Source organism: Mustela erminea, chromosome 7 (genome assembly GCF_009829155.1).
Source record: "Mustela erminea isolate mMusErm1 chromosome 7, mMusErm1.Pri, whole genome shotgun sequence".
Lineage (NCBI taxonomy): Eukaryota > Metazoa > Chordata > Mammalia > Carnivora > Mustelidae > Mustela > Mustela erminea.
In genome coordinates this window covers 105115072-105142845 of record NC_045620.1, presented here as the reverse complement: position 1 = coordinate 105142845, position 27774 = coordinate 105115072, and the positions used below count along the sequence as shown (strand labels likewise).

Here is a 27774-nt window from a genome sequence, read left to right as displayed (position 1 = left end):
GAAAATCAGCTGTGGACTGCAGGCTACAACAGTATAAGAGGTCACCTCAAAAATGAGGCAAGACATGGCCTCTAAAACACACACTTAGGAAGTTTTTCATTTTTTAATTTCAACTCTGATATCAACATTTATGAAAATTTGTTTTGGAAAAAAATTCATTTTGGGAAGCCTATCACTACACTGACTTACCTATAGTTATTCTGGATAAATACTGTGAGGAATCCTCAGAAACAGAGTTCTCATTACCAAGTATGTAGAGTGCAATACTCTGCAAAAGGAGAAATTTAAAATTATTTGTTAAAGGAATGAGATATAATTATGTATAGGAAAATCCATCCATCTTAGGTATACAGCTCTGAGTACTGACAAACATTATGCAATAATATAACCACTAATACAATCACGATATACAACACTTCCATCACACCAAAAACTTCCCTTATAGCCTCTGTAGTCAATCCACTTCTCCTATACCTGGCACCTGAAACAACTCACCTGTTTTCCTGCCCTGCAGTTTTGCCTATTCTACAATGTTGCATAAATGGAATTTTAGAATAGGTAATCTTCGATGTCCTACTTCTTTAAATTAGCACGCCTCTGTGATTCATTCACATTACTGCATACAGCAGTGGTTTGTTTCTTTTTATTGCTGAGTAGTCTTCCATTATGCAGATTTACCAAACTTTCTCTACTCATAAAACCTGGATTGCTTCTGTTAGGTGAACCCTACCCCACACCCTTCTTCACTTTGGCCTTCAAAGTTCTCCTTTGAGTATTAGCTACTTGCTACTACCACTAAGAGTTGTACCTGCAAGTAGCTTTTATTTTTTTTTCTAGAAAAAAGTAGCACAATACTATTAAAACTTTACTACAATGCTGGAGAATCTTAAAAATCCTATATAAGCATCACAAATGACATAATCCTGAACCTAACTGACATCATTATTTAACAAAAAAAAAAAAAAAAAAAAAAAAGGCCATAATCAGAGTATCTATAAGTTGACTAACATAATTTAAGTTGGAGGTTGACCAGCTTGGTATATTCATATTTCTCTGGCTCCTCTTTGTGACTAGAGACTATACCAAGTCTACCCCCAATTCAGCAGAGTTGGAAAGGACCAAGGTATTTGGTGGTTTCACTTAAATGTCTCGACAAAAGCATCAAGGGATGTGAAAGTTCTGCGATTAACCTGATCTTAATATTCTGTGAATGTATTTAATGCTACTGAATTAACTGTGCACTTTTTTTTTTTTTAAAGATTTTATTTATTCATTTGACACAGAGAGATCACAAGTAGGCAGAGAGACAGGCAGAGAGAGAGAGAGGAGGAAGCAGGCTCCCCGCGGAGCAGAGAACCCGATGCGGGACTCGATCCCAGGACCCTGAGATCACGACCTGAGCCGAAGGCAGCGGCTTAACCCACTGAGCCACCCAGGCGCCCAACTGTGCACTTAAAGTTAAAATAATAAATATCATGTTATGTCGATTTTACCACCATATTTTTTAAAAAGCACAATCACTATTTTACATGTCTGTTTCAGAGCCACAGGGGACTCTAAAGCTTCTCTCAACATGAAGCAAAGCAGAATGCAGAATAAGGAAAAGATGTGGGATACAAAGACATTTACATTCAGGTGGTATCTGTGGAGGAAACAAAAGCATGGGGTTCTCCTATAAGCCTAGGAAGGCCCCACCTCTGGAAAGCTACACAAAGGACCTGTAGGTCAGCTGCCCTTGGGAGAAGGGACTCACCTTTACCAAAGTCCTTTGGTTCTATTTGAAGGTTTGACCTTGCACATGTATTAACTATTTAAAGTGAACTAATTTTTTTAAAGTAAGTAAAGATGTTTCTTTGGAGAAAAAATTCAAGCAGAATTTTTTTGTAGCTATAAATATGCTGAACATAAAATTTAAATGAAAAGGCAAAGGAACTAAAATAGCTAAAACAATTTTGAAAAAGAAGAGTAACAAAAGGAGTAATTACACTAACCAAACTTTTTAAAGATTTATTTATTTGACAGACACAGATCACAAGTAAGCAGAGAGGCAGCCAGAGAGAGAGGAGGAAGCAGAGAGCCCAATGTGTGGCTCGATCCCAGGACCCTGGGATCATGACCCAAGCTGAAGGCAGAGCCTTTAACCCACTGAGCCACCCAGGTGCCCCACACTAACCAATTTTTAAGACTCACTATACAGCTATAGGAATCAAAAAAAAAAAAAAAAAAAAGGAATCAACACAGTGTGGATAGCAATACTATCAATGAACTACAATAGAAAGCCTAGAAAGAGATCCACAGTATTGTGGCAAATTCATTTTTGACAAAAGTGCAAAAACAATAGAGAAAGGAGAGTCTTCTCAATAAATGGTATCAAAAGAATTGGAGGGCACCTGGGTGGCTCAGTTGGCTAAGCAACTGCCTTCAGTTCAGGTCATGATCCTGGAGTCCCAGGATGGAGTCCTGCATCGGACTCCCAGCTCCACAGGGAGTCTGCTTCTCCTTTTGACTTTCTAACCTCTCATGCTCTCTCTTACTTGCACTCACGCTCTCTCAAATAAATAAATAAATAAATAAATCTTTTTAGTGAATAAATAAATAAATAATTGGATGTCCAACTATCCCCACTGCTGTTCAACATAGTACTAGAAGTCCTAGCCTCAGCAATCAGAAAACTAAAATAAATAAAAAGCATCTGAATCGGCAAAGAAGTCAAACTTCCACTTTTTGCAGATGATATAATACTTTATGTTGAAAAGCCAAAAGACTTCAACCCAAAACTGCTAAACTCATACAGGAATTTAACAATGTCCCAGGGTATAAAATCAATGTACAGAAATCAGGTGCATTTCTATACACCAACACCAACTTCTATACAGAAGAAAGAGAAATTAAAGAATTGATCCCATTTACAATTGCACCTGAAACCATAAGATACATAGGAATAAACCTAACCAAAGAGACACAGGATCTGTACTCAGAAAACTATAGAAAACTCATGAAAGAAATGAAGGCAGACACAAAGAAATGGAAAAAACGTTCCATGCTCATGGTCTGGAAGAAAAAATATTGTTAAAATGTCTATGCTACCTAAAGCAATCTACACATTTAATGCAACCCCTATCAAAATACCATCAACTTTTTTTAATGAAATGGAACAAATAAACCTAAAATTTGTGTGGAATCAGAAAAGACCCTGAATAGCCAGAGGAATGTTGAAAAAGAAAACCAAAGCTGGTGGCATCACAATTCCAGACTTCTTGCTCATTACAAAGCTGTAATCATCAAGACAGTATGGTCCTAGCACAAAAACAGACATACAGATCAGTGGAACAGAATAGAGAACTCAGAAATATACACTCAACTCTATGGTCAACTAATCTTCAACAATGCAGGAAAGACTATCCAATGGAAAACAAAAAATACTTACTTTTTTAACCATCAATCCTATCTCTGGATATCTACCCTTAAGAAATGAAAATTTACATTCACACAAAGACCTAGGCATGAATGTTTATAGGAGCTGTAGTCATAACTGCCAAAAACTGGGACCAACCGAAATATCTTCAACAGGTGAATGGGTAACCACTGTGAAATATCCCACAAAGGACTAGCACTCAGCAATCAAATGCAACAAACTGCTGACCAGACAACAACTTGGATGAATCGCGAAAGCTTCTGCGAAGTTTTGGGGGTGACAAAACTGTTCTATGGCCTAATTATGGTGGTACTACATGAAACTATACATTTGCTGAAATTTACAGAATGTACACAAAACGAAAAAAGTTCATTTTTTGTATAGTTTTAAAAATTAAGTTTAAAAAGAAAAAAATAGGGGCGCCTGGGTGGCTCAGTGGGTTAAAGCCTCTGCCTTCGGCTCAGGTGATGATCTCAGAGTCCTGGGATCGAGCCCTGCGTCAGGCCTTCTGCTTAGCAGGGAGTCTGCTTCCTCCTCTCTCTCTGCCTACTTGTGATCTCTCTCTCTCTGTCAAATAAATAAACAAAATCTTTAAAAAATTAATTAATTAATTAATTAAATAAAAAGAAAAAGAAAAAAAATAAACAAGGTAGGCAATACATACCAAGACTACAAGTCTGCTTCTTTCACATATTCCAGGAAGGTAAGGATAGGGAGGCATTCCTTCACCCTTCAGACAAGAACTCACCCACTGATAAATACTTGGTGGCTCAGAAGTAAAAAATGATGGATGATGCATAAATCCTGTTTGACCTTTAGAATTAGAGCAAACATTTATAAAGAATGTAAGAATAAGAATACATTAAGATAATACCATTTTATTCCTTTTTTTTTAAAGTAGGTTCCATGACTAGTGCAGAGCCCAACATGGGGCTTCAACTCTTGAGTGTGAGATGAGGACCTGAGCTGACATCAAGAATCGGATACTCAACCAACTGAGCCACCTAGGCACCCCACAATACTATTTTATTCTAAAGGGAAAATGGGCAGTATGTGCCATTTGGAAACAGAATAACATTTTTCTCCAAAATACTTCATGTTTTCTGCCATAGAAAATACTTTACTATATTATAATATGTAAATCAAATGACTACTATCCCATTCTGGATGGAAATTTAACAAATTTTTGTACTCAAGGCATAAAGAATTTAACTAAAATTTCGTACCCTAATCCTAACGGTAAGAAAATAAGAGAAACCTAGGATTCCACTCTTAACAATTGGGTTCCGATCGTGAGTACCTACAGTTCAAGGTCTAGGGCAGTAGAGTGGTGATGGAAATGTTCTATAACCTGTACTATCCAATATGGCAGCCACTACCCTATATGGTTCCTGAAAGTTTGAAATGTGGCTTATGCAACTAAGGAACTGAATTTTCAGTACGAAATAACAGATGGTTGTTGGCTACTGATTGGACAAGTCTAAGGCAAAAGCATCCTTAGCACATGAGGATGGGAAGAATTTTTCCCACACACTGAAGAAGTTAATGCTATCTCTTACTAGATAAGTCAGAGATCAAACACTATATATAAACTGAAATCTACCTGATGGAAAGATATCACCTCTGACTTAGAGACTAATGGTAGGAAATATAGTGCTATTCACCGATAAAAATACAAGCAAACATCACTCACCATTTAGAAAATCTTTAATGATATAAACACTTACCTTGATCAATTGTGCATACTTGTCCAGTAGTTCTGACAAGTGTTGGGTAATCTCTATAGTAATGACCTACATAAGGTTCCAATTTTAAATCCCTAAAACAATAAAAGCATATGAAAAAGAAATCCCAAGAAAGGTAGTAGAGTATTTTCCCCCAAAGAAAGGATTCATCGGTTCAACTTCTCAATTTAAAAAACTTATGACAAAGAAGATAACCAAATCTACAATCCTTTTATTCTATTTCTGGACCTTGAAGTGCCCAGTATAACAAATGCAACTCAAACTTTTTGCTAGGTAACTTTTATGGGGGTAAAACTAGTTTCTCCTCTATTATTTGTTAGTTTTGTTGTCTTCAGCAAGTTATCTCTATGAACATCAGTATTTTCTTCCAGGAAGTAGGCAAATTCTCCTTCACTCACTCAGAAGTTTTGAAGATTAAATAATAAATGTATGTAAAAAATAGCTTTAAAATGTAAAACATTATAAAAATGTTACTTATTTCAGAAAGCCATGGTTAGAGTTTGGAAGTCATTTCATTACAAAAGAATTTTCATGATAGTAATGATTCATCATAAGAGAAACTGACGATCAATTAAAACTGCTACATTTCAGAAAAGAATTTCAAAGTTTCAAGGAAGATCGTAGAAATTAGAAAATGTGCTATCATCTTAACTCAGAGGTTGACATTTCAATTCAAATTCAATTTTCTTTATTACCGAGGGTCAAAAAGGCTGAAACAGCACCTAAATGTGACCTTCAGAATTCAGTGCCAAACACAATCTTATTACGGATACACTGCAAGAGCCTCAAAGACAGGGACAACCACAGACTGAGATAACAAAAACACAGCTAAAGAACTCTCAACTAGCAAATAATATTCATGTTCTTAGGAACAACCTTAGACAAGTTTCACCATCATTAAAATAGGGGTCATAATATCTATAATTCATCTATGTAAACTACAATTATGTTAACCATACCTCCTATTTGAATTTCGGTATTACTACAAAACAGCAGGTGTTACAGAACGCCCCAGTGTGCCAAGTCATCTCGTCAAAATGAAGAGCTGAACAGGTCACCTCCATTATTTAACACAGTTTTGGGACTTCCCACTAATCTTAGGACAAAGACTAAGAACCCCATTAACAGCCCACAAGGCTTTACATAGGCAGTACCTTAAAACACTTCTGTGGTTTATAGAAAATGCTCTGGATTTTCTGAAAAGGTAGATTTCAGAAATTTATTTATAAGGTTCCTATATGATATTCATGGCTGAGATCAAGTCATCTCAGGACCTCTTGGCAGCTTCTAATCTACAAGTAACACTTACCTTGCCAACTGAACAAGAAGGCCAACAAGTGAACGAATTCCTTCTCCCATTAGAGTATTCAACTTAAGCTCCTCATAGACAAGATGAAGAACAAAAAAAATTGCAGGTATATGAGTAAACAGAAGTGTAGAAGAATCCAGAATGAGATTCTGTGAAAAATCTTCATCCTTCATCTGTGAAACTTCCAAAGGACTTAAACATAAAGATCTATTCAAAAGATGAGACTCAACATTCTGGTGGTAGTCTGAATTTAGTAAATACTCCCAGTCCTGAGAAAATAAAGAAGATATGGATTTTTTAAATAATGCCTCCTTATAATGTCATCATTAAAACAATACAAGTTCTATTTTTACATTAAGTTGAAAAAAATTAAAACCTACATCAAAATAGCTAAGCAATTTCCAGATGCCAGCAATAGACATTAAGACAAATCACTTCAAAAGCCATCTGAAAAGTTTAAGTTGTGCCGTATTAGGAAAGAGACTGAGAGAAGAATTCCACTATTTATAGAGATTGAGGAAGAAATTAAGATTATCTTAGGTGATTTCCTATGAGGCCAAAAGTAAAGAATAAAAGGTGGGAAGTGTATATAGGCAAGTTTAGTGACCACTACACTGATCTGTTTCGATAAAGAGTGAAGTCTACTTGTATTCAGTTTGTATATTTATTTATAAGATGCTCTGGCTAGGAATTACAACCTAATAATCAACTGAATTTTACATTCACACTGATTGTACTCCATTTTCCAAGTACTGAGTCTGTTTTGGTTTCTACTTTGATTTATTGTATTGTGTTGAGAATATGGTTTATCCTATTTTCAGGTCTTGGAATTTACTGATGCTTTTGTAAGGTTTAATACAGTGTGTTATTCTAACTTAAACACTCTTAGACCAGATACAGAAAGAATAAGCCATAAAAGTAAAAAATTGTTAAGAGTAACTAAAATTTTAAAAAATCTGTTCAGGGGTGCCTTAGTGGCTCAGTCATTAAACGTCTGCTTTTGGCTCAGGTCATGCTCCCTGGGTCCTGCGATCAAGCCCCACACCGTGCTCCCTGCTCAACATAAAGCCTCATTCTCCCTCTTCCCGCTCCCCCTGCTTGTGTTCCCTCTCTCACTGTCTCTCTCTCTCTCTCTCTGTCAAATAATTAATTAAATAAAATAAAAAATCACATTAAAAAACACTATTAAGCCATATACTAAGACATACAAAACAAAGAACTCTCATTCAGAATATATAAAGAACTTCTACAGCTCAATAAATATTTCTAAAAATCCAGTTAAAAAATTGTTAAAAGGTTTGAGCACAAACTTGACAAAAAGATATGTAAGTGGCTAATAAGCACATAAAGAAGTGTTTAACAGCATTAGTCCTGAGAAAAAGGCATATTAAGCCCTCAGAGAAATTACTTTATACATATTCAAATGGTTAAAATGAAAAATATTGACAACAGCAAATGTTGGCCAAGATGAAGAACAAGAGGAACTCTCATATATCACTCATTAGAGTGTAATTTAGTATAATGAGTTTGGGACCCATCAATTTCACTGCTAGGTATCTATCCAGAAGAAATGAAAATATACGTCCACAGATAGTTGTCACTGAATACTGATGGTGGCCTTATTCATAATGGGCAAATAATGGAAATAGCCTCGGTATCCATCAGCAGAATGTATAAACAAACTATGGTATATTCATACCACTCAACAATAAAAGGCACAAAGTGCTGATATCTGCAACGCCTGGGATGAATCTCAAAAATATGCTGAATCAAAGAAACCTTATACCAAAGATTATGTACCACATTTAATTTCTATCAAGTTCTAGAACAGGCAAGATTAACTTATAGTGACACAATTCAAATCAGTGGTTGCTTCAAAAATAGAGAAAGGGAATGATTAAAAATGGCACTTGGAGGGGCGCCTGGGTGGCTCAGTGGGTTAAGCCTCTTCCTTCAGCTCAGGTCATGATCTCAGGGCTGGGATCAAGCCCATCATCTGGCTCTCTGCTCAGCCGGAAGCCTGCTTCCCCCTCTCCCTCTGCCTACCTCTCTGCCTACTTGTGATCTCTCTGTCAAATAAATAAATAAAATCTTTTAAAAAAATGGCACATGGAAACTTTACAGAATAATAGAAATGTTTTGTGTTTGAGAGGGGTATAGGTTACTTGAGTATTCATTTGTCAAAGCTGATCAAACTTTAAACTTCAGATCTGAGCATTTCATTTACGTAAACTATACCTCAATTTAAAAAAAAAATTTTTTAATCACTTAAGAATATAACCATGGAATCTAATATGATTGAGAACCTAACTCAGAGAATTAGCAGGAAAACATCAACAAATCCAAATTCAAATCATGCAGTATTACCTACGTTCAGTAATTTTAAATGATCATTAAAGATAAAAGTGTATGAATAACCACAGAAAACATAACATATCCAACCTTCAAAATAACTGCTATACAGTATTAAAGCAAAAGCTATTAAAAGATACACAAATCAACAAAAGTACCCAAAAATGAACTTGTAGTAGCAAGAAATAATAATGCTTACATCATCAGATCCTGTCTCAGAAGGCCTTGCTTTTTTGGGTGCAATGACAGGGGAAAGTGATCCTTCAAAGTCAAACTGAAAAAGACAACCCCAAAAAAGACAAAATCATATACATTTATCACTGCTAGCTGTTCAACTTAAAGAATTCAAATATCAGTTCCATGAATTATGGAAACTAAAGAAAGTCATCAAAACTCATTTTTTCATCCAGAAAAACATGGTATGAATACTTTTCCTCTCAGGTCGCTGTGAAAAAGAAACAAAATCATATATGCAAGGCATCTACTACAGTGCCTTGCCTCACAGGCACTGCAACTGTGGTTTCTTTCCAACCCAACTTCTGTGATGACACAGATCAACACTGCTTTAGTAGAACGAGGACCTTGAGCCATATCCTAAATTCGCTAAGTACACCTAATGTTAGCCAAATGTCAGAACCAAGCAGACATTTATTTAGAGTCTGTCTATAGTGGACAGGCTAACAATTCTAGGGAAGAGGCAGGTAGCTACTCTTTAAAGAGTTCTCCTCCTCTGGGACCCACAGCCACACTACATATCCCTGCCTCCCTCAGAGTTAGGTATGACCCTGTGACAGCATAACCATGGATGAAAGTGGATGTTAAGGGGCGCCTGGATGGCTCAGTGGGATAAGCCTCTGCCTTCGGCTCAGGTCATGATCCCAGGGTCCTGGGATCAAGTTCTGCATCAGGCTCCTTGCTCAGCAGGGAGCCTGCTTCTCCCTCTCCCTTCTTGTGCTTTCTTTCTTTCTCTCTCTCTGCCTGGGTCCCTAATAACTGTGCAGCCTCTTTACCTGCTAAGTGGTGTTATATGAGCAAGACTTAATGTTTTTATTGTGTGAGTCATTATATCTTTTGAGAGCTTTCTATCATATTTAGCCTATCCTAACTAATACAGTTATATAAAAGCACTTTTCTCAACGTTTACTCTTATTTGGTTCCCCCCGCATCACCTTTGCCACTTCTGCTACTTCACATGGGCACTGAACTACCAACGAATCAACCATAAGCCCATAAATGACAATAGCTATTTTCCAATGCCTTATTAAAAAAATTTACATTTTATCAATCAATATCACTGACATGAAAGTTGATTTCTATAAAAAAAAACTAAAGATAGCAATAAGGTAATTTTTAAAGCTGAATATTTAAATATAAATATTTTAATTTTTATAAATTATTTTTAATATGTAGTAAATATAAGATATTTAAATACTAAATATAAAATGGAATAAAGTATTTTTTAAACTGAGTAATTCTTAAAACTGATCAATAGAAAAGGTTTTCTTAAGAACTATTCAAAGGAAACACATCCAACTCACAGACAAAACTATCAAAAAACAAAATGACGAGAGTAAAAATCAAAGGATGCATTTCTGTTAGCTATCTTAAAGCTTTAACCAAAATTTAGTGCATACATGCACACCTACATACACACATTCTCTCTCACACAATCTAAAGAATGTTCATTCCTGCTATGGTTACCACATTTCAAGACCTAGGGTTATGAAAACAACAGAAATTATCTGATACGGATACCTCTTTGTAGCATATATGGATCTATTTTATTTTCATTATTTTAATATTCTGCAGGCTACCTACCTGTTATACACTTCTGTAGTAAATCCCTGACCTTTATCATAACCTGATGTAAAATACTTATCTGCCTTCTCCTCACACCGTCAACTCCATGAGAGGAACTACCTTGCCTAACTACCTACTAACTACCTTGCATATCTGAAAAGCCTGGCATCACGCCTGGCCTTCAGCAGAGGTTCAACTTCTAACTAATGAAAATATGGGCATCCTGAAGGACACAAAACATTAACCCCAGATGCAACTGTTCACAGAATGGAAGAACCAGAAGGAAACATAATCTGGCCCAGTACTCTCATCTAACACATCAGTAAATTAAGGAAGGCCCAAAGAAATGCCAAAAATCATTTAACTAGTCATTGGCAAAAATTCTGTACTGCCTACTCTCCCCGCCACTGTTTAAATGAAAACAAAAAAAGAATAAATCTGAACAAAGCAAAATGGAAATCATTTGCCACTGAGGGCCATTTCATCCTGAGCTTTGATGTAAAGACAAAAGAATAGCAAGGGTTTAATTATGCAGTCCTGTAAATAAATGTGAAGCAACTCAGCCTCAGAACTGATTTCCTTATTCCTTCTTTTAGGACTGTTATCCAATAAATAAGTCAGAGAGCCCCATCCCTCCTTACAAAAGAAAAAATGGTGGGTGCTCCATCATAACAGGGAAACCTGAGGGGAGGCCCTGGCTCTCTGCCAGAGAATGGGGCAGAAGAACCTGTATTCATCAACGAGTTCCACAGCACAGTCACACACAACAACCACAAAAAGCTGAAGCACTACTGAAATCCTCAGTTCCTAGTAAGGCTCAATTTCTTCATATTTAATGAAGAATGAGAAAATGTGGAATAAAGTAGTTTTCATGCAACTGTTTAAAATAAGAAAATTGTTCCTATTTTCCCAGGAAGGTTTTTCTCAAGGAAATTTCAGAGGAAAATTCTTCCATATGATAATATAAACACAAATTCTTAAAAACAGTATCTCATTCAGATGTAAAAGGGCATTCATTTAACAAATTCACGGAGTATCCATCTATGCCAAGCACTACTACAGGTCCTAGAGACAGTGAACAAAACTAACCAAAAATCGCTGCTTACATAAAATTCACATTCTAGAAGGAAGAGAGACACACAAACAACATAAATAAGTAAAATATGCAGCATATTTAATTAGTGCTAAGGGAAAAATAAAACAGGTAAAGGGGATAAAAAAGTATGTGGAATAGTAACAATACCACATGGAATGGACAGAGCAGGCTGGACTGAGATGCCACCTGAAGAAGACCTAGGCTTGTCTTGTCTGGAAGAAGGCTTTTTCTCCGAAGTTAATAGCAAGTGCAAAGATCCTGAAAGAGGAACACGCCTGGTGTGTTCTAAGAAGAGAAATGGATGCCAGTGTGGCGGGGACAATGTGAGCAAGGCAGGGATGAGGAGACAAGATGAGAGAAGTAAGAGAGGGATGGGTCACATGGCACCTTGCAGACTTCTGGCTTTTACTCTGAGTAGGAAAGAAAGGTACTAGAGGATTCTGAACAGAGTAACATGACCTGACTTTGTCAGACAGGATTACTCTGACTGTTGGGCAGAGAAGAAAATGAAACAGGTCAGGACATGAAATGTGAGTCAAAAACCGGCAACCATAATGACCAATGAGAGGGGCTCCTGCCTGGCTCAGTTGATGGAGCATATAAGTCTTGATCTCAGGGTCCTATGCTGGGCATGGAGCCTATATAAATAAATGACCAATGAGAATCTGAAAAGATTTCCCGTTTACTTAGACAGGAATGAGAGAAAATATCTCACTAAGTTGGCAAAGGTTCACCACACCACACCATTTCACTATACTGAAATGGGCACTTCTAAATAAAGCTAGTGAGAATGTCCACTGGACAACCCTTTTTGAAAATTATTTGACCTAGCTCTTCTAAGGTTAAATTCTTAGGAAAGGACTAGAGCTATAAGATATGTGTTTGCAAACTATTCCTAATGAGGAAAAACAAAAAAACTGATTTAACAATGCTCTATTATTAGCTGTTGGTTAATTCTGATAAAACCACTTGGTAGCCTATTATGAAGATGATAAAATGGGGGTGTTTCCTAAGAATTTTTAATGATATTGGAATTTCTCATTTGTTGTGTTTATCTAAAAGGCAATACAAAGATGTTCAGAGTGGTTATCTGAGTAGAATTATTTTCTTAATTCTTCAATTCTCCAGATTTTCCTCTGTAAGAATGTATAGTCATAATGAAGAAAAAAATGATTTTTTAAATGAATTTACTAGTATGAGACTAAAATGTACAGCTGAGTTACCAGACAGAGGTAAGTATGTTCTAGAGTGATTTTCTTCAGAGTAACCCAGGCAAGGTTTTCCTGGGAGTTATCTCTAGACCCAAAAGGAATCATCAATACTGAAGACACTACTCTGCTGGTTTTCTAAATAACCTTGTTAAAGACCTATAAGAAAGCTTCTGGGATAGAATGAGGGATACAGCTTTATATCATTAACAGAGTAGATACTTAGACTAAAGTCCTTTAAATCACCCTCAAATCAAACCTTCCTCCCCAAAGACTAAGCAATTTGTGATGTGAAAACAGTATGAACTACAGAGAACACTAAAGCCATCATTCAGAAGACACTGTCTAGGCCCGGTTTTGAGCAAATCACCAGTCTGTGTTCTCTCTGATTCAGTTTCTTCATTAATAAAACCAAGATGATTACTACTAATCCTAGCATAACTTCCAGGCATTTTACAAAGATGAAATGAGAAATTACAGTCAAACATGCTCTCCCATGTTACAAAACTCAATAATTATAATTACTAGTAAAATATGATCTTTAAATATTAAATGACTGTGATTTACCATACAGGTAGACACAATAAGCCTTAGTATTATTCTACTTTGTTGATTAAATACTCAAAATACACAACCCCAAATAGCAATGCTTAACTATCATTAAACAATGTTCTCAATGAGTTAACATCCCTGTTAACCAAAACTTTTTAATTTTTAATTATTTCTGACACCATTTACTTTATAAATATTTTACATCATGGGATCAGCCAATATTACATAATTTTTACCTTCCTTAGTGACTTCCTGTAGTAATATCAGTCACAGTGCTACACTATCATGCTACTGTGCTGAAGAGGCCTGGGTCTATTCTACCTATTAGTAAATTGATCTGTTACGTACTGTAAATACTATATTACCAATTATGCAAACATTACATTGGTAACAACAGCATAACTCAGAAAAAAAACACAATTATATGTACTTACATTTCGGGTCCATGCTAAGCGATCTGTGTTATAACCCATCATGTTCATGAGACAAGTCACAAATAAATTCCACTCGGAATGATAACTGGGTCCTCCTGGAGCACTGTGGACACTGTACCACTTGACAAGCATCTGAACAGCTATTTCCTTTGGCAGAATAAACTTAATTGCTTGCAAACATGTTTGCACTATTAAAAGCAAAGATTACTTTTAGTATGCTTCCCATATGCATTTCTTTTCCTCTTTCAATAAGAAAGTTTTTTTGTTTTTTTTTTAACTACTTTAGTGTAAATGCCAATTACTCTGAAAAGAGAACTGTACAGACCCAGTGGGACAAAAACATTCCCAGCTGATCACTTGAAACTTAAACCAACTACTGAATCCAACAGGAACTGCAAGAGGTTTCAGGGCAGCTTTCCTCTCGCTCACTGATTGTGGATCAGAAATAAGACATCCAACAGTCCAGATTAGCCTGAGACAGAACTGATTTATACCTACTGCCCTAGCAATTACTAACAGCTCCCGTTTTCCTCTAAGAAATACTCTAGTTTGGAAAATAAAGGACATTCTATCAAAAACATGTAATTTCTACATGAATAAGTTCATATAAAATACTGCTGAAATACTTCAGTAAATATTCAATAGTCAAAATACGCAACTTCAAATAGCAATGCTTAACTATCATTAATGTTCTCAATGAGTTAACATCCCTGTTAACCAAAACTTTATAATTTTTAATTATTTCTGACACCATTTACTTTATAAATATTTTACATCATGGGAGCAGCCAATATTACATAATTTATACCTTCCTTAGTGACTTCCTTAGTGCTGTAGAAATATCAGTCACAGTGCTACACTATCATGCTACTGTGCTGAAGAGGCCTGGGTCTGCTTTTCATAGTTAAGTGGCCTCAAACCGCAATGTTTTTGTATTCTCACATCTTCTCTTTAGAGGATTCTCTTCTTCCCTTCCCACTGTCACCAGGCCCATCCTCAGCAGCATATCCTCTCTCATCAATTTGCTATGTGTGTATACATACAGCAAAGATTAGAGTCAAATAGAATAAATGCTAGAAAAATCAAATAACCAAGTTTGTCACAGTTGAATCCAGAACAAGTGTAAACCAGATACTGCCTAAGGGGCTGAGAAATGTTTATAAGTAAAGTACAGAAAGTTCTAAGCAAAGTACAGAAACTTATGTGATTTCTATCTGGCTATGAGAGAGTAAGATTTTACTCTGCTTTCATTTTATTTTATTTAGTCTGTTATCTGTTTTCATATTTTTTGTTTAGGTTTATACTTCTGAGGTATATGCCCTTGAAATTACTTGGTTAAATACCTCTTAGAAAAGCAAGGTATCTCCACATCTTCTCACAGTATCATTTTACCACACCAATAAAAGATAGTTCCTAAAACAAAAAAGTCATTCTATCCTACTTAACCAAATTCCAGAAACCACTCAATCTGCCAATGCTTTGCTTTGCCACTTAGATTTTGAAACTAACAGATGTTGTGAATTTTCTTATACATTCTTTTCTTAACTTACAAATGTTGATAAATCCTGCCAATTCTGAAGTTTTACTATTCTCTATTCAGAAATATCCTCTTAGTATTTTTCAAATTGTGTTTCAATAACTTAAACAGACTCTAATTTTATTAAAATACACCTGACTGTATTTTGACTATAACACTGAGTTTTATTCAATTAAGGCAATTATGTTAATTTCTCAATTTATCTAACAATAGAAATATTTATTTATTTTTTAAATTAACATATAACGTATTATTTGCTTCAAGCGTACAGGTCTGTGAATCATCAGGCTTACACTCTTCACAGCACTCACCATAGCACCTACCCTCCCCAATGTCCATAACCCAACCACCCTATCCTCCCTCCACCCCCCAGCAACTCTCAGTTTGTTTCCTGAGATTAAGAGTCTCTCATGATTTAAAGCCACCACATATGCCAAAAGATGTTTTAGCTACTTAGGCTTCCTTGTTTCTCAGATGTTCTTGCAAGAGGCATATCTACTCACTGCATGGCCTTCTTCAACGTATGAAATCTCAGAGAAACAGAACGAGTACATCCTTCAAGTATACCCCTAGTCTTAGAGCACATATGGAGTAGACACTGAAAAGTGATCCCCAGCTCTTCACAGCTTCTCCACTAAGTAAAAACCTCAATCCCACAACTTCAAAAACAGCAAATTTTTTAAAATCCCAATTACTATTGCAAATCAGCAAATACTACAAATCTTAGCAATCAAACCGAGAGTACACAGAAGCGAGGTCTGACCTCAATCATACCTAATTCAGAGGTGGCAATTTCAGGAATAGTGATCCTAACCATGGAGCCATTACTCAATTCCTAGGGGAAAGAATGAAAACAAACAGGAGCACATAATTAGAATTTGTGCGTTCTAACTCTCTGAATGTCTTAAAAATGGCTATGCTTTATAAGACTGCCTATCAAAGTAAAATTCATATAATAAATGAAAAATATTTTTCAAACAGAACTGAATACTTTCAAATTTCAGAAACTGTAAATGTCCTTATTTAAATAACATTTCCAGGGGCATCTAGGTGGCTAAGCCATGTTAGCATCTATCTGCCTTTGGCTCAGGTCATGATCTCAGAGTCCTGGATTAGAGCCCTGTGTTGGACACCCAGCTCAGCAAGGAGTCTGCTTCTTCTTCTCCCTCTACCTGTCTCCTGCTATGCGCTCTCTAATAAATAAATAAATAAATTATTTAAAAACAAATAAACAAACAGCATTTCTAAAAGGTCTTGTTTTAATGAAATGTTTAATTTTTATACATACACTAAGATTCATCATAACTAAAAAAGATTAACTTTTAATGAAAAGACAGAAATCCTGGGGCACCTGGGTGGCTCAGTGAGTTAAGCCTCTGCCTTTGGCTCAGGTCATGAGCTCAGGGTCCTGGGATCAAGCCCCGTGTGAGGCTCTCTGCTTAGCGGGGACCCTGCTTCCCCCTCTCTCTCTGCCTGCCTCTCTGCCTACTTGTGATCTTTCTGTCAAATAAATAAATAAAATCTTTTTTAAAAAAGACAAAAATCCTATTAATATAAAATTTAACTTTTTTTTTAAGATTTTACTTATTTCTTTGACACGAAGAGAGAAAGAGAGTACAAGTGGGGGAGTAGCAGGCATAGGGAGAGGGAAAAGCAGACTCCCCACATAGGAGGGAACCTGATGTGGGACTCAATCCCAGAACCCTGGGATCATAACCTGAGCCAAAAGCAGCCGCTTAACTGACTGCGCCACCCAGATGCCCAAAATTCAACTATTTAAATAAGATTTGTTTTTTAATAATTATTAATAATAAAGCAACTGCAGAAAGGTAAGCAGAATTACTTCAAATCAATTTAAAGTAAAATAGTACAAAAAAAGACATTTTTTTAAAAAAATCATAAAAAATATGTTTTCATGTTGCAAACAGAATTCTCCATTTTGACAAATTTGAAATGATAGTTGTATTTCTTAGAGAGCTACCTAATCTTTTTAAAAAATAAATATACTTACCAGAGTTACTCTGTTACAGACAGGGTCTCTTATGGAATGAATGTAAGTTCCAAGCTGTTGGAAAGTACAATCCTCATTATAGAGAGAATCATGAAGTTTTGAAGAATCCCTCAGTTCTGGAACTGGGGAGAACAGAGCCACCTGTAAACAGTTATAAATACAACACAGATGAAATATTTTTTGAGGAATTAAGGATAAAGAAAGCTCTTTCTGTACAATGTCTAACAATTGTACATAATGATTTAAAGCCATTCTGTTCTCGGTATGATGAAGCACCTTACAGCACACCAACATCTTCACCCAAAGCAACTTGAAAAAGTCAGTAAAATAGTGAAACATCTGAGAGCTATGGAGTCAACCTAGACCTGAGCAGCCAAGATCTAGGAGAGAAAGAAGGGAGTCACAGGGAGATGGTCCAAAATTCTTATACCACTTTTCCTGGTCTTGGCATGTGCAATATTGGGTAGGGATTTGGTAGGGAGTATGGATACACTGAGTGTGCAAGGAAGGCCAGTGCTAAGAGGAAAAAGAGACAGCAACACTTCTGGCAATCTTACAGAGCTAGATACATAAACTGTAACTTGAGGCAGCCAAGGCAGAGATGACTTGAGGATCTAAGAGCCCAGAGTGAAAGGAGAGCAAGGAGAAAGCAAACAAACAAGACATCTCCCCTACAGCCAAATGTTTGTTCTGAACATATGAGAATATTTACTTGCTCAACTGTAGACAAGCAAACAAAAAACTCAAATGATCTTAATTACTAATTACATACACAGGCTTCCAGCTTTAGATTGAGTCCTAAACACTGACCCTTTTTGTAATTCCATAATTCAAATCACAGGACATCTCTAAGTGAATATCTTATCAATACAGATAGCCCATCAAGTATAAGATTATTTATTATATTCAAGCTTCTACTCCCACAGCTGCCACAAAAAGGGAGCTGAGCTCCACTAGTCCTGAATGTAAGTCTAACTGCACAATCAATGAGAGATGTGGGAAGTCATCGGCTAATGTATAATACAATCATCTTGTGACTCTATGGCTACCACAAAGACACTAATCATTCCTGGGTTAATGGAATTCTAAGAAAGTTAAGAACCATTTTACATTACAAAAGACAAAAATTGGGGTGCCTGGGTGGCTCAGTGGGTTAAAGCCTCTGCCTTCGGCTCAGGTCATGATCTCAGGGTCCTGGGATGGAGCCTCACATCGGGCTCTCTGCTCAGCAGGGAGCCTGCTCTCCCCACCCCTCTGCCTGCCTGCCTCTCTGCCTACTTGTGATCTCTGTTAAATAAATAAATAAAATCTTTAAAAAAAAAAAAAAAAAGACAAAAATCCCTCCAAATCACACGAAACTCTGACACTTCTCCAGCTGCCTTTTGAAAATTCTGGAAATGTCCTGCTTTAAGGGAAAAAAATGCAATAATGCGCATATTTAAAAAACAAAACTAAGGCCTAGACATTGACCAATAAAACTGCTTGCACCAACCTTCACTTTCAACTGCCCCTTAACATCTGCATCCAAATGTCTCTCAAATACAGACCCCCTTTCTCCAAGCTTCCTAACTTGGTAAGCATGGGTGTCCACCCAGCTTGCTAAGAGAACTCTGAGCCTTGTTCCCCAATACCTCTCCCCAGCAGAGCACAAAACCAATCAGCTAACAGACTCTGCCATTTCCACTTCTCCAGACCTCTCATCTCACTCCCTTCCTTTCCAATATGCTGGCATAACTCCTCGGATCCTCTTTATGCCTCTTGAATTAGCACAGAAAACAACACTTGGAATCTCTTTTGTCTAAATCCTAAAATAAACATCTAAAACACAGAGCCTAATATTCATAACTCCATCCTCAAAAACCTGTAATGTTCTGGTGATAGCATTCAGAATAAAAACCTTTTCATCCTTTCTGCCTTTAAGAACATGCTAGAGTCTAAATCCCAACTCTAACACTTACTAGCTATATGACTTTAGATAAGTAACCTTTTATCTCTATGTACCCATTTGTAAAATGGGGAGCAGTATCTTCCCAACAAAGCCATTCTAAGGGATTAAATGAGTTAATACATATAAAACATTTTAGAAAAGTGCCTAGTACATAGAAAACACTCAAAAGCAAGTTATTATTACCCATCCCCTGCCCTGCCCCACCCAAGAGGCGACTTGTACTTTTATTAAGCACTCATTCATTCCAGTCTTACACACTACATGATGGAAATATGAATATTCCAAAGAAATGTTCTGCACTTAACCTGCCTCCAAACTCATTTCCCATGAGATTCCTCTTTGCTCCGAATGCCCCTTTTAATTTATAGATATCCTACTTATCGTAAAGGTCCAAACCAACTTAAACATGCCCCTCAGATACAAGCTTCTGGTTCTGCCACATCAACACATCAGGATATATCTTTCTATCAGCAAATCTGCTGTGGCACTCTCTATTCCTCATTCCTAAGTCTTAATAATCTACCTTAAATTATAATTTCTCATGCAGCATTACACTTGTACCACCCATAGATGAAAAAGAATGTCTCATTCTCATCTTTGTAGTACCTTACACATCACAAGGGCAATCAGTAAGTTTACTGAATCATTTGTGTTTGAAAACATACATACTCTACCAAGTATTACCTAAACTTCTAATCATGTCATTTTTAAAACAGAAAAAAGTTAACCATGGGAAGAACTAATATTTAAACCAAACTTCTTTAAAACACTATTGACTTTTTTAAATTTTAAGTATTTTTTAATTGAATTAACATATGGTGCATTCTTAGTCCCAGGAGAGCTAAGTGACCATCAGTCTCATATAACACCCAGTGCTCATTACCACATATACCCTCCTTAATGTCCATCACCCAATTAACCCACTCCCCTACCCTATCCGCTCCAGAAAACCTCCGTTTGTTTCCTATGAGTAAGAGTCTCTAGGGCCAGCTGGGTGGCTCAGTTGGTTAAGCATCTGCCTTCAGCCCAGGTCATGATCCAGGGTCCTGGGATTGAGTCCCACATTGGGCTCCTTGCTCAGCAGGGAATCTGCTTCTCCCTCTGCCTGCCTCTCCCCCTGTTTGTGCTCTCTGACAGATAAATAAACTCTTTTTAAAAAAAGAGAGAGTCTCTAATTTTAGACAACACCTAATTCATTACTCACCTCATCCAAGGATCCAAGTAGTTTACTAAGAGGCTTAGGAGTACTGACACTGTCAAGTGGAGTGCTGGGCCGAGGCATCGTGTTAGACATTGTCAGGGAAGGAGCTGGCAGTCCAGGAATAAAAACCTTTCCCACCTTTAAGCAATAAAAAGATGTGGGGAAAAATATTGGCTTTAATGTATGATATCCTTAAATAAAATGTTATGGCACATAAGCATAAATTTCTTTTCATATTCTAAATTGTACACACACTGAACACATCTAAAAAATGAATTTAAAAGAACTAAAATTTCAGTAATTCCACCATCCCCTACAAATATCTTGATACAATTTTTCTTCGTCTGATTCCTTTTCTTCATTACTGAGGACTTATTTTGGCATAGGAAAGTGGGTGAATGCTAATAAAGTTAGAACATAATACAAAATCCCATATACTATGCATTTTCCTACCATATTGGTGGTAAAGACAGCAGGGACACTAAGCGTTCTGAACTGTAAGCAGCAATCTTGTTGATGACATCTCCGGTCAGAAAGAATGAACATCAATTACTTTCAAGGGGCTAAAAAAACTGAAGGTGATGCTCCAGATATTAAATCCAATGTAATCTGAACTGTGCTCTTGAGCTCATAATCTGCCTTCTTCCCTCACAAACTCTCAAATATTTCCTCAAAAAACTTTATGTATATTCTTCATTAAAAGAGTGAGTTGACCCCTTATTTTGGCTATTCATGAGGTTCTCAGGAAAAAAAACAGAAGTTCAAATCCACGCAGGCTGAAAACTCTGATAAGACTCAAAAGAAATAATCAGAACTCAAGTGAAATTCTAACAAAATCCATTATTTATGTCCGTATATTACCCCAAAACTAATAAAATTACAAAGTTACCCAAACAAAATCCTCAGGATTAGAAAATAAAATGAGGGTGAAAACCAGTACATATAAAGTTTTTAAAAAGCTACAAGAGGGCACCTGGGTGGCTCAGTCAGTTAAGTGTCTGCCTTCGGCTCAGGTCATGATCCCAGGGTCCTGGGATTGAGCCCTGTATCCAGCCCCACACTGCCTTGCATGGGGTTCCCTGCTCAGTGAGGAGTCTGCTTTTGCCTCTGCCTCTGCCCCTTCCTCTGCTCATGCTCTCTCTCTCAAAGAAATAAATAAATCTTTTTTTAAAAATAAAATAAAATAAGCTACTAAAAAAAATAAATAAATAAGCTACGAGAGACCTCCAGTTAATGAAAATATGGAGTAAGCACATTTCATGCTATCCCCCCAACTATTTACAATAGAATCTGCACAAAATTTATAATGCAATGGAAGACTCTGAAAGCTGAGAAAAAGAAGACACTGGCTAGGAACTTGAGAACCAGAAATAACCTATGATGAATTCCCTAGGTGTTTTTGTTTCTTTCACTGTTTCCATAACTAGTTTTTGCATTCTCAAGGGGCCTGCAACTCAGAAATGGCCACAGAAGCAAACCAAGAGAAACCTTGCTCTTTTTAGAAAAATGTCAGGAAAAGAGGGACGAAGCAAGACAGAGACATCTTCACCATACCTGCCCCACTCCAGGAAACACTAGGAAAAAAGTCACGGCCCTCAGTTTCCTCTGTATCAGGAGCTGTGGTCTGGAGTCTATGGGCAGAGTTCTATCATTCCCTCTCCGAGGAATAGGTGGCAACACAAGGACTGTGGGCCAGGCCTATTCTGCATGGTGGTAACTAGGTGGTTATCTCCTCCCCTCCTCATCAGGCACTGCAGGTGCAGAGACTATGGACAGACCACTGCTGCTTTCATAGCCAAGAGGCAGCCTCTCTGCACCTCCCCATGGTGCAGGGGGAGGAACACTGGCTTTCATCCTTACTCTACAATAGTAAGGCAGCATACCTCTCCCCTTCTGTCCTCCACAGAAATTATGGGTGGAGCACTGTGTTCCAGCACTACCCTGCAGTAACAAGGCAGTAGCCCCTCTCTGTTCCACCTAGGGAGTGAAAGGAAGAATGGAAAGGAAATAAGAGAAGGATTTCTTAAATATGTGTATAAAATCCTGGGCAGACCTCTGAGTGAGCTATGTGTGAAACTCACCAAAAATAACACAGTAAAAGATCTAAGAACTAAACACTGATCTGTAACACCACTCAGTTCATCAAGCTGGCCTCTGGGTAGCAAAGAAATAGGGGCAGATACAATCTCAATAAGAGCAGACCAAAAAAAAAACAAGCCCCAGAAATACCTCTCTCCTTGGCCAAAAGAAAATCAGGAAAGGAATAGCTTAACAAGATCAAAAACTTTTAGTGATCTACTCCAGACAAACACCATGGGAAAGGGATGCCTGGGTGGCTCAGTCAGTTAAGCGTCTGCCTTCAGTTCAAGTCATGATCCCAGAGTCCTGGGATCAAGTCCCACAGTCAGCTCCTTGCTCAGTGGGAAGCCTACCTCTCCCTCTGCCTGCTGTTCCCTCTGCTTGCACTCTCTCTGACAAATAAATAAATCTTAAAACAAACAAACAAAAAAAACCACCATGGGAAAAACTATGTCCTACCTCTCAGTCCTGTCAACAAAGTCCAAGTGGGGAGCCTAGATTTCCATTCTCACCTGATTCTAACAAGGCACCAATCTGAACGCTACATAAAGCAGCATTCAGAACTCTCATACACTGTTGAATGCAAGGATGAAGGGGACATATTGTAAATTGGTACAACCTACATCCTGGAAGACAATTTGGTGCCCCACCCCCAGTGGCCAAATTGAACATGCATAAACTCTGAAGGTTAAGGGACACGTGTAAGAACTTTTTTAAAGCATTACCAGAGGAAACAGCAGAAGCAACATAAACACCCCCAGTGACGATAAAATGGTAAAAGTTTTGATATAACCATACAGTGGACTACTAGAGAACAGTGAATAAATACAGCTACACATGGACATAGGTAAATCTAAAAATAAGTAATAATGTTGAACAAAATAATGAAGTCCAGAGAAGATCTCCTTTATATAAAAATTGAAATTAAAGGAAAACTGAACAATTTACTCTTTAGTGACATGTACATAACTGCAAAAAAAAAACTTGTAATAAAAATGAGATTTTCCTCAATGTATAGAGAGTATGTTAAAAAAAACCCAAAACAAATCCAAACCTAGAGCTAACATCAGACTTAATAGTGACAGACTGAAACTTTCCTCCTAAGATCAAAAACAAGACAAGGATGTCCACTCTTGCTACTTCTTTAACTCAGTAAATGACATTAACAATGAAAAGCTTTCCAAATAAAAAACAAATATACAAGATTTATTGTAAAAAGTCAGTCTATCCAGGGGGAGGCGGGAGATGAGGATGTAAGTAAGAAAACAGCACCCTACAGACAATAAAGATACTGCCCAAATTGGTGACCTGTGGTATTGTAAGGGCCACTTCATTTGTCTTCAAACTGTGTGTATGTATTTAAATTTTGCAATCTAAATTGTTAAAAATTAACATAATTCTATATATAAATTTCACAACTGTTAAAAAAAACTATATGGTGAACATACTACACATTTAATGAAACTTTATAAAAACCTTGAGACTTAACAAAGCTACCCATACATCAATTTCAAAACTACATTCTTTATAAAACTTCAGGTTAACTTTTGTTTTTCTTTTTTTTTTAAATTTACTCATTTATTTTATATATATAATTTTTTCTTTTTTTAAATAATCTACCTATATTCATTAATGAGTCCCCATCTGTGCCAGAAAGCACCAATACATCTAATGGCAATGAGTCCTAGGCCTCCAAATTGGGACCAACCTAACGGGAGACTTCATTTTCTTTCTTCTTTTTTCCTGGGCGGGAACTTCATTTTCAACTAAAAAAAAAATCTTCTGCCAAATTCTACAACCAAATTTAATATTAGGTCACTAATACAAATATTAAACTAAACTCACATTAAAAAATAATAATCAGGGGCACCTGGGTGGCTCGTCAGTTAAGTGCCTTCAGCTCAGGTCATGCTCCCAGGGTCCTGGGGTTGAGCCCCGCATTGGCTCTCTGCTTAGCAGGGAGCCTGCTTCTCCCTCAGCCCCTGCCTGCCACTTCCCCTGCTTATGATCACCCTCTGTCAAATGAATAAATAAATAAAATCATTAAAAAAAAATGTTTAAAAATAATAATAATAATCAAGGAGGTGGTCCTACAAAAGGATGAAAGGCTACTTACTACTTACCCGAACCACTCCTGTGTACAGCACCAGGTTTCCACTGCCTTCAAGGACCAGCATGGTATCTATCTTCTGAGAGAAAGACAAAAATTTTATTTGCCAATCTGTGCAAATTATAAAACATAATGATTTTCAACTCTCAAGAAATGTGCCCACATTTACCTCCACTGGTGCTGCATCCTTTGCGTGTATGTTGGTGATGGACCCAAAGATGAGCTGAGTTTTATCATTACTCTCTTGAAACTTTACACAGCTAAATATTAAAATAAAAAGAGAAACAAACTACTGATATGTGCAACAACTTATAGTGATCTTTAAGGTATTATGCTGACTGGGAAAAGCCAATTTCGAAAGGTTACATATTGTATAATTCCATTTATGTAACATTTTCAAATAACAAAAATTTTAGAAAAGGAGAACAGATCCCTGGTCGCTAGTGGTTAGGGATGGGGTGGGTGGGTTTAGTGTACAGGACTATAAAGGAGGGACATCTTTGAGGTAATAAAGAAGTTCTATATCTTGACTGTGATATTTACATAAATTTACACATGAGAAAATTTCATGGAATTATAAACATACAAACGAGGACACGTAAAACTAATGAAATCTGAATAAGATTTGCGGATTGTACCAATGCCAAGTTCCTTATTTTGATAATGTACTATAATTATATAAGATGTTACCCTTGGGAGATAAAGAGTACAGGGTACACAGGACTGCCCCCCTACTATTTTGCAACTGCCTGTGTTTTATAATTATTTCAAAATAAAAAGGTAAGTAAGTAGACAAAAGATATGAATACACATTTTTAACTAAAAGATAAATGACTGGCCAGTAAGAACATGAAAAGATGCTCAACATCATTAAGTCATTGGGGAAATGCAAATTAAAAACACTTCATCACATGCACTAGAATGGCTACAAAGAGAAGGACAACACGATAAAGAAAGTGGAACCCTCATAGATTGCCAGTGGGAATATAAAAGGATGTAACCTATTTGGAAAACAGCGGCAACTTCTTAAGAAGTTAAACATGAATTTTTACTGTTCAACCCAACAATTCCACTCCTAGCTATCTCAAGAAAAAAGAAATCATGTATGTCCACACTAAGATTTCTGCTCCAATGTTCACAGGGCCATAACTCACTATGGTCAAAAAGTGGAAACCATGTCCATCAACAGATGAATGGATAAACACAATGTTGTATATCTACATAACAGACTACTACACTGGGAGAGGAATAAAGTTCTCATACACATTACAATATGGTGGATCCTAGAAAATATTACGCTAAGTAAAAGAAGCTAGCCACAAAAAACTACATTTGGCATGATTTTATAAAATCTCCAGAAAAGGCAAATCTACTACACTGAAAGCCTACATATAGAGTGGTCACCTGAAGTTGAGAATCAGAAGAGAGACTAACTGCCAATCAAACACAAGGCTTCTTTTTAAGGGGACAGAAATGTTATAAAACCTGATTATAGTGATGATGATTGTGTTAACTGTAATTTTACTAAAAATCACTTAATTGTACACTTAAAAATGTCAATTTTTTGGTATGTAAATTTTCTTTTTTTAAAGATTTTATTTATTCATTTGACAGAGATCACAAGCAGGCAAAGAGGCAGACAGAGAAAGAGGAGGGGAAGCAGGCTCCCCGCTGAGCAGAGAGCCTAATGCCGGCCCGATCCAGGACCCCAAGATCATGACCTGAGACGAAGACAGAGGCTTTAACCCACTGAGCCACCCCGGTGCCCCTGGCATGTAAATTATTTCAGTGAAGCTACTAAAGTTAAAAAAAGAAAAAAGAAAAAGCAGCCCTAAGTTTATTTGTACAGAATCAAAGGGAAGTAGGCGTACTTACCGTAACTGAAGCTCAGACTCCACTAAAAAGCATAAGAACTTCTGCCCACATAGGTCAGATGTAATAAACACTTTTGAGGCCTGTGAATTTTTCTCTCTGTAGTAGATACATTAATAAAGTAACTGTCAGCATTGGTTCCAAAATCTGCCACTGTAACTCTTAATGAAAATACCCTGCAAGAAATCTTAAAACTACTTGGATCAAGCAGTAACACTGAAGACCCTACAACACTTCTAAGACTGGAACTTCATGATCTCTGAGATTCCTTTCAGTTCTTTGATTCTGAGTCCATTCTATAGCTTTTTGGGGAATAAATTATAATAAATTTAATCATTAACAATGACCTTTTTAATTCCATACTAGTAAAGTTATGTACTGTTAAAGCTGCAAACTTGGGATTCCTATCCTTTAAAGGTTGTAAGGGGTCAGACCTCTCCTATTCATCCTCTCTCAGATTAGGCTCTACTTTATCCCTCTTTCTGAAACCATATCTCTAATTTCCAAAGATTTCTTTCTGGAGTGGTACAGAATTCTGTAAAATAATAATCTGCAATATACTAAATTTACCAACAGATATTTAAAGATAAACAATTTTTAAATGTAGGAAACTTTTATTTCATTTATGAGGAACAAAACCAGAGAAGCTACTTCAACACTGTATTCACACTTTACTTTCCACACTTTACTATTCCCTAACCCCTAAGAACATGCATTTGCCTTCTGCGTAACAGAGAAAATGGGACTGTAAGGCTTGAGCCCAGCCTCCTGCCCTATGTATCTAATAACCATCACTACCTTTTGCCTTTCTCCTGAAGGCTAATCTCTCTGCTTGCGCTGCTTTCTGGTTCCTCGTTCAATCTGTCATTTCCTCTCTCCAGTACTTCCGATGCTTTCCCTACACTGAGTATCATCCTTGCAGCCTACTCTCTCTTTGAAGATGGACTGAATAATAAATGATATAAAGGACTTACTGTTAATTGGGTGTAAAAAATGGTATTGTGGTTAGGTAAGATGTCCTTATATTTTAGAGATGCTCACTGAGGTATTTAGTCACAAAGACTAATTTTCTCTAATGTAATTCAGCAGGAACAAAACTCTCTCT

General features: G+C 36.8%; 1 protein-coding gene across 9 annotated transcripts in view; it reads right to left on the bottom strand.

Moving 5' to 3' along the window:
• ANAPC1 (anaphase promoting complex subunit 1) overlaps positions 1 to 27774 on the bottom strand; it is a 101880-nt gene that overhangs the window by 60186 nt on the left and 13920 nt on the right. For 8 of the 9 annotated variants that reach the window (XR_004287913.1, XM_032352771.1, XM_032352767.1 and 5 more), the window contains 12 exons: positions 26673 to 26768; positions 24967 to 25057; positions 24811 to 24876; positions 20612 to 20746; positions 17460 to 17600; positions 16223 to 16283; positions 13912 to 14099; positions 9021 to 9095; positions 6470 to 6738; positions 5143 to 5234; positions 4080 to 4228; positions 190 to 268 (listed from right to left, as the gene is read on the bottom strand). Coding sequence is in view for 8 of the 9 variants with exons in the window: in XM_032352771.1 (XP_032208662.1) it covers positions 190 to 268; positions 4080 to 4228; positions 5143 to 5234; positions 6470 to 6738; positions 9021 to 9095; positions 13912 to 14099; positions 16223 to 16283; positions 17460 to 17600; positions 20612 to 20746; positions 24811 to 24876; positions 24967 to 25057; positions 26673 to 26768 (1442 nt within the window). In the remaining variant the exon portion in view is untranslated. The remainder of the gene's footprint in view (positions 1 to 189; positions 269 to 4079; positions 4229 to 5142; positions 5235 to 6469; positions 6739 to 9020; positions 9096 to 13911; positions 14100 to 16222; positions 16284 to 17459; positions 17601 to 20611; positions 20747 to 24810; positions 24877 to 24966; positions 25058 to 26672; positions 26769 to 27774) is intronic. The other variant, XM_032352774.1, reaches the window with a different exon arrangement.